Source organism: Mus caroli, chromosome 14 (assembly GCF_900094665.2).
Source record: "Mus caroli chromosome 14, CAROLI_EIJ_v1.1, whole genome shotgun sequence".
Taxonomy (NCBI): domain Eukaryota; kingdom Metazoa; phylum Chordata; class Mammalia; order Rodentia; family Muridae; genus Mus; species Mus caroli.
In genome coordinates this window covers 67,418,609-67,429,494 of record NC_034583.1, presented here as the reverse complement: position 1 = coordinate 67,429,494, position 10,886 = coordinate 67,418,609, and the positions used below count along the sequence as shown (strand labels likewise).

The window sequence follows — 10,886 nt, the reverse complement described above, 5'->3', positions numbered from 1 at the left end:
GTCACAAAGGGTATCTCTTCGCACAACACAACGTGCCAAGTGGGGCTTCCTCAGACACCTAAAGGGCAGGTTCTTTTGGGGGTGTTTCCCAACAGTACTACCCAAACCTGGCAAGGCTCAGCTTGCCTTCTGAGGCTCAGCGCTCGATGCCTAGAGTCTAGCCTTCAGCTTGAAGCACCAGCGCCCCAATCCCTGCCTGTCCCGAGGTGGTCAGGAAACAGTCAGAGGTCACCAGGCTGGGTGCGGCTGCGTCCCCACCCCCCACGCACGCACAAACGCCGGGTCGCCCGTACCCTATGCCCCGCAGCGTTCGATCTCAGGACCCGGACACCCTGGGCCACGGTGCCCTTGGCTCGGCGCGCGGCTCTGTGTCAGCGCCCGCCTCTCGCTTCCCGCCTCCTGCCTCGGTGGCCGCGCAGGGTAGGTAGCTGGGGGGACCGGAAGGATGGCGAGGAAGTCGGAGAGGGTTTCCTGAGATGAGAGATTACTTCCGTCCGCGCGCTGGCCTCTCTCTGGAGCCGGCTGGCTGGGGCTCCGGGAGCGGGGTGCGCGGGGCTCGGCCGTGCCTTGCCACCTGCAGCGCCCGGGCAAGCCGCGGGGCCCTGCGGCTACGGCTCACCCCGGCCATCCTTGCAGGTGGGAGTCGAGAGCATCCCCAAGCGCCCAAGCCATGGTGGCCAAACAGCGGATCCGGATGGCTAACGAGAAGCACAGCAAAAACATCACCCAGAGGGGAAACGTAGCCAAAACCCTGGTAAGGCGGGGGCGGCGCCGGCCGGGCCGAGCTGGCAGGACCCCGCGGGGCGGGGCGGGGCGGGGCGGGCAGGCCGTGGGCTCGGAGCCAGGCCTCCCGGCCCCTCCTCCGGGGTCCCGCAGGCTGGGGGACCCAGCCGGGCTCTGGGGGGCGCAGACTGCTCTGCTTTCTCGTGGGCGGAAAGGGCTCTGGTTGGTGGAGCCTCCCCAAGAAAACCATCGTCCTTGAAAAAGGCTATAAGCTGCATCTTAGGAGCCAGTGAAGCCAACTGGGCTGGGAGCCTAGTAGGTGAATGAAAGAATGAATGAATGAACGAATGATAGAATGCCACTTATCCCCAGCTTCCAGACTCCGCCCCTGGACTCTCTCCCCACCCCCATGCTAAGGTTTTTCTTTCCACCCTTTTTGTGATCATCTGTCTCTTCTCCCTGTGTGTGTGTGTGTGTGTATGTATGTGCGCGTGTGTGCGTGTGCGTGTGCGTGTGTGTGTGTGTGTGTGTGTGTGTGTGTGTGTGTGTGCGTGTGTACATATATATTATATATATGGTTTAAAGTAGGGCGTGAGATTCCGAGCTACATTTCTCTTCACCTTCCTCTTTCTCTTGCAAAATGAAGCCGCCTCAGCCAACGCTTAAGTGCATCGTTACTGCCTATAATTCACCGTGTGGATTCTGGCGCATTATGATGCTGTAACTGTAGCGACCAGCTTATAGCCCGAGGTCCTTTGCTCCCAGACTGTGTATTCAAGCTTTACCCCTGGAATCTTAAGTAAACTGTGTACCTTAGGTGCAGAGATTTCCTTTAGGAAACCAAGTTATCTGCTCCAGAAAATGTCAGGCCTGTGACTTTGAACCATCCGAGGCTTGAGTGGGTTGCATCGTTGCGAAGAAGAACTGGTTTGCAAAGGCGCCTGGAATCTATTATCCCATAAGATTATGGGGAAGTCCAGCCGAAGCTTGGGGTTTGTCTGGAAACGCAGACTTGATGAGGCAATGCCTTTTAGCAAAGAAATTATGTTGGTTTGATTAACTGAGGGGAAAAGCTGGATGTGTAGTCATCACACCGGAATTCTTGTTAAACCAAGCAGAATTGTGGCAGAGAAGCCATGGCGTCAAACTACTCAGAGCTTTGTACACAGCCCCAGGCTGAGGTAACTCTTAAAATCCCTTCTTTTGGGGAACTAGAGCATTTAGCTATGATTGGAGGGGACAAAATGCCAAGGCGCCATAGAATGGGAACCATATTTTTCACAGGAATCTGTTTCCCTTATGAGGTTTTACTGGGTCGGGGCAGGGAGCCATTGCCCAAGTTGGCATTAAAGGCAATTATTTTATGCTCAAAGTAGATCATTTTTTCCTTCTCAAGGTGGCATACCTATTTGCTGGCATAGTGGAAATAAGTAGCTGTGGCTCTTTCTAATGAAGGAAGGAATCTGAGTTCAGATGTAAAATGAAGCCGGGCAGTGGTGGCACATGCCTTTAATCCCAGCACTCGGGAGGCAGAGGCAGGTGGATTTCTGAGTTCGAGGCCATCCTGGTCTACAGTGTGAGTTCCAGGACAGCCAAGGCTACACAGAGAAACCCTGTCTCGAAAAAACAAAAAACAAAACAGATGTAAAATGATCTCAGTTGACAGCTTATGTGGGGGCGAGGGCAAGGACACCAAGAACTAATTTGCAGGGCTATTTTCTCCATCAGTCTCTATGAACTTGAGAGAATGTTAAGGGCCTAAAACAAAGCAAAAAAAAAAAATCATTGGCTTCAAAATAAGAAAAGAAGATGGTAAACCGCCATGGAGTGGATATAACTTGCCATCTGCAATCCAACTCAACATTTCCAGCTACATTTAAATTATATTTAATGTATGGCATAAGTGCATTTGACAGGTTCTGCTATACCATGGATGGCCCTCCTCAGCAGTGCCTGGCGCCTCTGAGGACCTGTAATTGACCAGACTTAATTCTGTAATGAAAGGCTTCAAAACCATGCCCCAATAGATGTTTGTTTTCAGTTGTTTTGAAGGGTCTTTCGGTTAGCCGTATTGTAAGTGGATCGGCATCCAAAAAGAAAACAAAATTTCTCTCTGTAAATCCTGAATCTTGTTGTTTTAATTACAAGTCCAACATGGTTATACTCTGGTAGAAGTTGCTAGGTTATTTCTCTGTCAGTGAAGGGAGCCAATTCAAGTCAGATTAGATTTGATTAAAGACAGGCTTACTCAGGTGTTCTTGGGCGAGTTCACTGGCCCCACAGAAGGAGGCTACGGAAGTCACCATGGGGTGGTGGGGAGTGGAAGGGTGCATATAGAAGAAAGAGAGGGAAATAGGGAGAGGAGAAACCAAAATGTGTGGATAATATATAGGGAAGAGCCTCTGAGAGAAGGGCAGCCCTGGCCCAACCTCTGGGCTGGCAGGGTTGGGGGCAGGTTATGCCAGGTAGGGATTGAGGGATGCTGGGAGACCTGGAGGCCAGGTCTGCTTTGATATGCAAAATATGCACCTCAGTCCCTTGTCCCCTTCTGAGGCCAAACAGGAGTGACTAATTCTGGATAGAAATGGGAACAGATTTGCAAGTTCCAGTTGAAAAACCAAGCTCACTGTTCCGAAGTCAGCCTCTGTCACTGTATGTGGGCAGATTAGCTAATGGCTTTGGGTAAATGAATGTTTTTCTCCCAGATAGCAGATTGAGACAAGAAACAGAAATGGCAGGGCTGTTTGGGGATTGGACAGTAGGAAATCCTCCAAGGTGAAAGGGACTTCAGATTGTAGGATTCTGAACTGCCCAGCAAGGATTTTATCAAAGAAAAAGACAGCCCTTCATGTGTTGGGCCCTCATGTCTGAGGTGAGCCTTGCTCTTTACAGAATCGCTGTAGAAAATCTTTTCCTCTGTCTTTTGCAGCAGTATAATGGTGCTTATAATGGTGCTTGTCCCAGTGGGGTTGTACTGGCACCCTTTCCAGGAAAAATTACGACTCTCTGAAGGGGATGCACTGGTGTTAGGATCAGCCTGGTGTTCCAGAGCTCCGAAAGCCCACAACTAATTTCCATTCACTGGGGAATGTCATCCAAAGGGTTTTGTATTACATACACCGGGCTACAAGATGTCTAATTTGTGTTTAACTGTAGGTATAAAATACAGGACTCCATTTGGCATCCTTAGTAGCCCAGTGATTCATATAGAGATTCGTGGATTCCCTTATTGGCTTTGTTGGGCACAGAGCTGAGGTAAATCGTTTCATAATGTACTGTGAGTTCCAACAGTGGCAATGGAATTGGCGTCTGAGAGAAACGAGGACAGTAAAGTTCTAGAAGAGAGCAGGGAAGGGCCAATGTCACACTCTGCTCAAGTGACTTTAAAATCTCTGTTGTTTGCTTGGTATGAGTTTTGCCTAATCTTACGTGACACACTAAAGCTATACTGTGAAATTCTTAAAGAAGTGCTGGGTTCTTTTCTGGTCCAAAGCAATGACCTATTATATTATGACTCCCCAGGAAGTACGCTGGTCAAGGCCAAAGAATGAGTGGCTTTAATCTTTAGTCAAAATAGACCTGTGGTTGACACATTGATCTCTACTTCAGTATCTAGTAAGTAAAATACAGAGAAGACCCACTCGGTACCGTCAATTACAAAGTCTTACTAAAAGGACAGCTGAGTGTGTCACTCAATTGGTAGACTTGCTTGCACAGCATGCAGGTCGCCCTGCGCCTCATCCCTAGCACCATGTAAAACTGGCAATGGTGTCGCATGCCGGTAATTCTGTTCGAGGACAGCCTGGACTAGAAGAAAGCCTGTGTCAATAAATAAATAAATAAATAAATAAATAAATAAATAAATGGGCAGTAATCTTTGTAGACTCACATTTTACCTGACCTGTGAAATCACATTTCATGAACCATGCATGCTCATTCTTAAATGAATATTTATTATCTTCTTTAAGTCTGTGACAGACTTTGCTCTGCATTGATACCTCAAAGAAACTCATTGCCAGTCCTTGTGGGGCCTCCAGTATAGTGGAAAGATGGATATTAAACATGTTCGCAGGGGAGTCAAGAAATCTAAGCTATAAACAAATCTCAAGAAAATGTACTTGGTCATACAAATGACATGCCTGAGGCAAAAGCCTAAGAAGGTAATAGGTGATTTGAGACCTAAAAAATTGTGGCTTGATCTATCAAAAGAAGGAGAAAAAGGAAGAGGAAAATAAAATCCTATGTTTTTTCAGTACTGGGGACTAAGACCAGGGCCTTGTGTGTGCTAGGCAATTGCACTACCACTGAGCTATGTAATGAAATATGGCTGTCCTATGTGGCCTGTGCTGGCCTTGAATTTACTGTGTAATCTCAAATTCACAATTAAACTAACCTAGCCACCTCATTGCTGAGATTCTAGGTATGTGCCAACAGCAAATGAAGAATATTATTAAATATAAGATGGCAGTTATCAATAAATACAGCATGTCTTTGTAGCTTTAATACAAAGAACTTTTCTGGGAAGCAAATTGAAGAAGGCTTTTTCAGTTTTGTTCGGAACTTTACTAAAACTTGGCGCAAGACGTTGGAAGATTCTGTCGTGCACAGCAGCACCATTCATCTTCTTTTGGAACACTAATAGGGTGCACCTCCTAAATGTGTAGCTGCCAGAGCTGCAGGGACACGGACGTATTTCTGCACGTACTTTATAATGTTGGGTATATATTCAAATGTTCACAGCCTTTCATTGAAACCCACAGCTTGAGTTTGTGATTTGCTCCGAAAGCAAACATTTACAGATTGTCCTTTTTTTACCTGTGTGCTTCTCTCTGCGTGCTCCTTAGCTTAGACTGACTGCAGCCTATCTTTTGCTGAAGTTATTGAGGAAGCAACCCCAGTTTTGTGCCCTGCCCCATTCTTTTCTTGATTCTTTTGTTGGATAAGTCCCTGCTTTTTCTGGCATCTTCCCTAAAACGTGAGTGTGTTATGTTCATTCATTTGGTCTTTACAGGCATCTGCACACAGGCCTAAGGGTGTTGGCAGAGGGAATATTTGTTTTATACCCTTGTGTAGCTGCGAGTTTAGCCGACCGCATTGTGCTTCGGACCGGTTGCATGTGCAACCCAAGAGCTGTCTGGATTCTCGAATGAAAGACACACACACACACACACACACACACACAGCACATCAGTTGATTTTAAATATGCCTTGACTAGCTCAAAGGCTGGTCAGTTCTAATCCTACCTGTGGCTAGCATACATTTCCCTCCAGTACTCCTGGTTCAATACCTTCTACATTTATGTTTTATCTTTGCTACCACATTACCTTCTAGGATTACCCAGAGGGCTGCATTCCCTACACCTACATTTTTGGATGCATTTTCTTCTGCAGCTCTAAATCTGACCCATCTGCCTCTGAGACATGGCGATCTCTCTCTTCCTCTCTTCTAGTTCCTAACCCTTGCAAATCCCCACATTCTGCCTCAATCTATCTGCCCGGCCATTGGCCATTGGCTCTTTATTGATCGATCAAAAACCTATTGGGGACAAGGACCTTCAGGATTTGGACACACAGATTCCCAATTTGGGGGCTTGGATTAATTCAAAGCATTAGAACCAATCCCCAACGCCCTGCCTCTTGTTCTGAGAAGAGCATCAGGCATGCCAGGCTCTGCAGATGCCGCCGTCCTGTTTGCCAGTGTGTAGGGACTCCTCTGAGTTGTAAGCATCAGTAAAGCTTGCCAGCTCTCTTAGAATAGGTTGCTCCTTTACCATCCACTTCCCAGAATGCTTTTATGGTTACAAGGGCTTTCTTCATTTTTAATATACTGATGTTTTGGGGGAAAATGTCTGGTTCTTCTGGGAATGCACAGACACAAGAATGAAAGGTGAATCTGGTCATGAAAGACACCCAAGCTCAGTAATGAACTGAACCCCATCTCTTACTCAGAAACAAACTTTGAACCTCAAATTATCAACTGCAAAATAGGAATAATAATAATAACAACAACAACAACAATAATAGTAACTCTTGCACTGAGCCATTTGGACTCACACGTGGACGACCTGGACTATGCTTTCGACAGAGCGGCGCCGTTATTGTTAATATCGCTCCCCTTTAGAATCACCATATACACCTCATTCACCTCTATAACATTTTAGAACACCAAATTCATAAATAGTAATACAGTAATAAATGACTTGTTCTACAGAATTCCGCCCAGACTTTTATAACTAGCTTTACTCAGCCATATAAACCCACTAAGAGCTGCACCCAGTAGGATCCCAAGAGTCTGTCACTCATCCCCAGTAGGCTCCTCAGCATGTACAATACCTAGCAGCACCCTGTAAATGTTTCCCAAATCAGTGAACCTAACCTTAATTTTTCTATTCCCTTACAGAGGCCACAAGAAGAGAAATATCCTGTTGGGCCATGGCTGCTGGCCCTGTTTGTTTTTGTTGTCTGTGGCTCAGGTATGGTATTTCACTGAATTATAGCCTGTGTTCTCCGCTGTCCTTGAGAAACCATGTTTTTGTCCACAACCTAAACACACAAAGAAGTATTGATTTGGGGTTCAAGTTCATTGCAGCCTTAAACCTTAATCTTTATGGGCTTTTATTTATTTTCTACTCCAAGTATGGCGAGACAGAGTTCATACACTATCAAATCATAGTCATAAAGTGATTACAAGAAATTAAATGTGTTATAGATGCTGTGAAGGTCAGCTGGGTTGTTCGGTGGACACACAACCGAAATACAGATTTGGAATAGAAAGTAGAATATTTATCTGCCCAAGATAAATCCACATTCCAAAGACAGGGAGAGGCCTTAGTTAGGCCTTGGCGCATTCTGTAGAAATCTCAAACAGAACGGATTCTTTGACCTAAGCCATAGATACAGGTCTCTTGATAATTTGGGTTGGCAAGTTCAGAGAGCTGTGCTTAAACACTTGTGAATACGTGTACATATATACACAAGGGACATGAGCAAAGACGGAAAGCATTCAGTTTCTGATTGAATGCTGTGAGTGGAGCCTCGCTCTGTGTACTAAGTTTCTACAGTCCTGCTAAGTGGATATTACTTTATCTAAATGCCAGGGCATATCTTCAGGGGTCCCCATCCTTCTCTGTCACCTCTGTTTCTGAGGACAGGGGATGTAAGAAGTCTGTGTCTTCCTGTGCATGCTTCGGCATCCCACCAAGACACACTTGTGCTCCCATATCAAGAGATGCCCATCACTACTGGTGGCACAGCACCTTGATCTTCAAGAGATTGCTTTCCCATGGTTACAGAATCTCTTGGGGGTGGGTAGGGGCAACATCTGAAGCACTTGGGGATATCATTGCTTGTGTTTGAAATATTTTAAAGGGGACTTGATGTTTCAAGAAGAGAAAATTATCTGCTTGAAAAATAAAAATTCTTAGCCTTGTCAGATTTCCCTGGTGGGAAGCTACCTAGTATATGAGTGACCTCATAACTGATTTGAATGCATCTATTCAATCCATGACTGTTTCAAGGAATGAGGTGCCTACTTCCCAAAGAAGGAAAGGCTGTCACGATCCATGCTGGAATGTATGCATACTTGGGTGGCTAAGGCAGAAGGATCATCAGTTTGAGGCCAGCTTTGGGCTACACAGAAAGTTCAAGGCCAACCTTGGCTGCACAGTGAGACCCTGTCTCAAAAGCAAGAGCAACAACAACACAAAACTCTATCCTCACTCTCTTCTGTGCATGCAGATGTCTTGAATATGACTGCCTGGTAGATCCATCTTCAGATGGAACTCCTCTGGCTGACTCAACCTGGCCTCAAAAGATGTGTGTTCTAGACCCTTCTTCCAGATACACCCAATGTACTTTCTTACAGTACAACATTAGCAACTTCAGAAGATAGCCTAGAAGAGCTGTGACCTACAGAGGCAGGAGGATTACTACCACTCTTGATTGTACTACCCTGCTTCTGTTACCATGACCTGATTTCCAGTCTAACCCTCATACTTTTGAGCCAGGGCCCACGAGCCATCAGCTCCATCCAGTCTTTCTTCACCTTAGTTGCTGGCCTCAAAGTACATCTGTGCGCGTCTTTACCCCCAAAAAAACCCACATCCCCCAACACACCCTTTCCTTTTCCCTGGTCCTCATCTCTTCAAATGACATCATTTCCTTGCTGATTGTCTATCTCCTCCCACAGGAACATCCAAGGGAAACAGTGTTTCCTTCCCACCGAGTTTGTACATCCTACACAGTACTTGACACATAGCAGTGAGTGCTGCGGTGGGTTAGTGGGTGGCGGATGTGTGGATGGATGGCCAGATACCGCTCATACTACAGATACATACCTGGTTCACTTTTCAAGTTCTAGTGTAAAGCTATATGATTTGAAAACTTTTGACTGTTGGCTGTCTTTTCACAGTGGCCAAGTTCACAAATGTACGTGAGAGGTTTGTTGACTTTGTGATCTATTATGCAGTATAGTCAGTAGTATTACATGGTGTGGTCAACAGGTATCTGTGGTAACATTGTACACAAATGTAAGAGACTGTGTTGCAGGTAAGCCCTGGTTCTTCCTCCAAGCCCCATGCTCCCATATAGCTAGGCTCCACTCTGACTAGATCATAACTAAAATACCTATTTATTTTAGCCTACATTCTGCCACGTGGCTGGCTACCTGTGCTCAGGTACCATGTGTCCATCTCATCACATTTTACCCTCGGACCTCCTGCACCTGGCTCTATCCCAGAATCTTATCTCCTCCCAGACATCCCACCTTACGTTTCCTGTCTAAGCCACAGGTCATAGGCTTTTAAATTGACAGGTGATACATCCTTACAATACATATTCTTTTTCCAAGATTGATCTGTTAATATAGCACCTCCCCCTGCATGGATATATTCACCTGGAATTCACAGCCTCTGATGTTGTGCCTAATTTTTCACTTAGAAAATGAAATAAAACAAACCTTTGCCTTAAGGATGCCAGCCTACATTAAAAAGTTATCTGTGCTCTTAAGCTTTATGACCAGGATATAGACAGATAGGTTTTGAACTTTGAGCCTCAAATATAATTATCATCTCCCAGTGCTATGATCTCTGAGCAGATTTTATACTTCCAAGTCACCAATGAGAGGTCTGGACTTGGAGAAAGTCGTGGGGCACAGTGAGGCAGCCTTCCTCGACTTGACTTTGAATGTCTGCACCTTGCAGCCTTAAAGTCTGGCTCTATGTCAGGTTTTGGAATGCAAACTCCTTAGGAGCTTGTGGACACTGTAGGGGTGGCCAGGACGGGAGCTGGAGCAGCGCAGGACACAATACCCGAGATTGACCACATTAGCTCAGCAATTGTGGATAAGAGCCTTCCACAGCACACAGGGCTGAAGAGGGACCTTCCTGCAGTTGAGCTGAGTAAGCACTCAGACAGACTGGGTCAGGAAGGTGAATCTCACAAGAGGGAAGAGAATGTGCCAGAGGGACATAAGCATCCCACAAGCCCAGTCCCAGGACCCATATCCCCGTTGCCCGAGTGATAAGTCGATGATCTGCAGCCAATGCATGTTTCTTTTCTAGTATCACATTTTCTAGTGAGGACACTAGCTCTCCAATGTAGTTTGTCTGGCACAAGCCAGTTAGAGCATTCTGGTCTGACCTCCTTTTCTCAAATCCATGTGCCTTGCATAAATGCCACATGTCTATGACTCTCCTAGAGTCCGGTCATGCTCAGTGACCAGCAGTGACTGTTGCCTATGCAGGCTTTGTTTTGTGCCTCCCCTTTCCCCCGACCCCATGAGCTTGTTAGGTCCCTGGGATATGAACCTATAAGGCTCAGAGAACAGACTTACTATACCCACCCATTTCCTCCCATCTTTGTGTTTCTATTGGGGGATATTGAAGATAAAACCCAAGACCTCCTTCATGTTAGACATTTTCCCACTGCGCTACCTAACCTGCCTTCTACTGTCTGTATGGCACCCAATTCAGTCTCTCTAGGTAGACCATTTTGCTTCTCTACATAGGTGAGCTATGATGGCCAAGATGCTGTTCTTTGTCTCCTCTTAATGTGCTGCCATCTCCCCAAAAGCAATGGCCCTCATCTCTTTTCAAGTTACTACTAAAACTGGTACACATCTCTCTCTCTCTCTCTCTCTCTCTCTCTCTCTCTCTCTCTCTCTC

At 46.1% G+C, this 10,886-nt stretch overlaps 1 protein-coding gene across 1 annotated transcript in view; it reads left to right on the top strand.

Annotated features, from left to right (window-relative positions):
* The first annotated feature begins 209 nt into the window (after positions 1 to 209).
* The window catches only part of Serp2 (stress associated endoplasmic reticulum protein family member 2), a 24,198-nt gene continuing 13,521 nt past the window's right edge, over positions 210 to 10,886 (top strand). The window contains 4 exon segments of the mRNA XM_021182550.2: positions 210 to 351; positions 354 to 420; positions 637 to 754; positions 7,124 to 7,196. Of these exon segments, the coding sequence (XP_021038209.2) occupies positions 297 to 351; positions 354 to 420; positions 637 to 754; positions 7,124 to 7,196 (313 nt within the window). The 5' untranslated portion in view covers positions 210 to 296.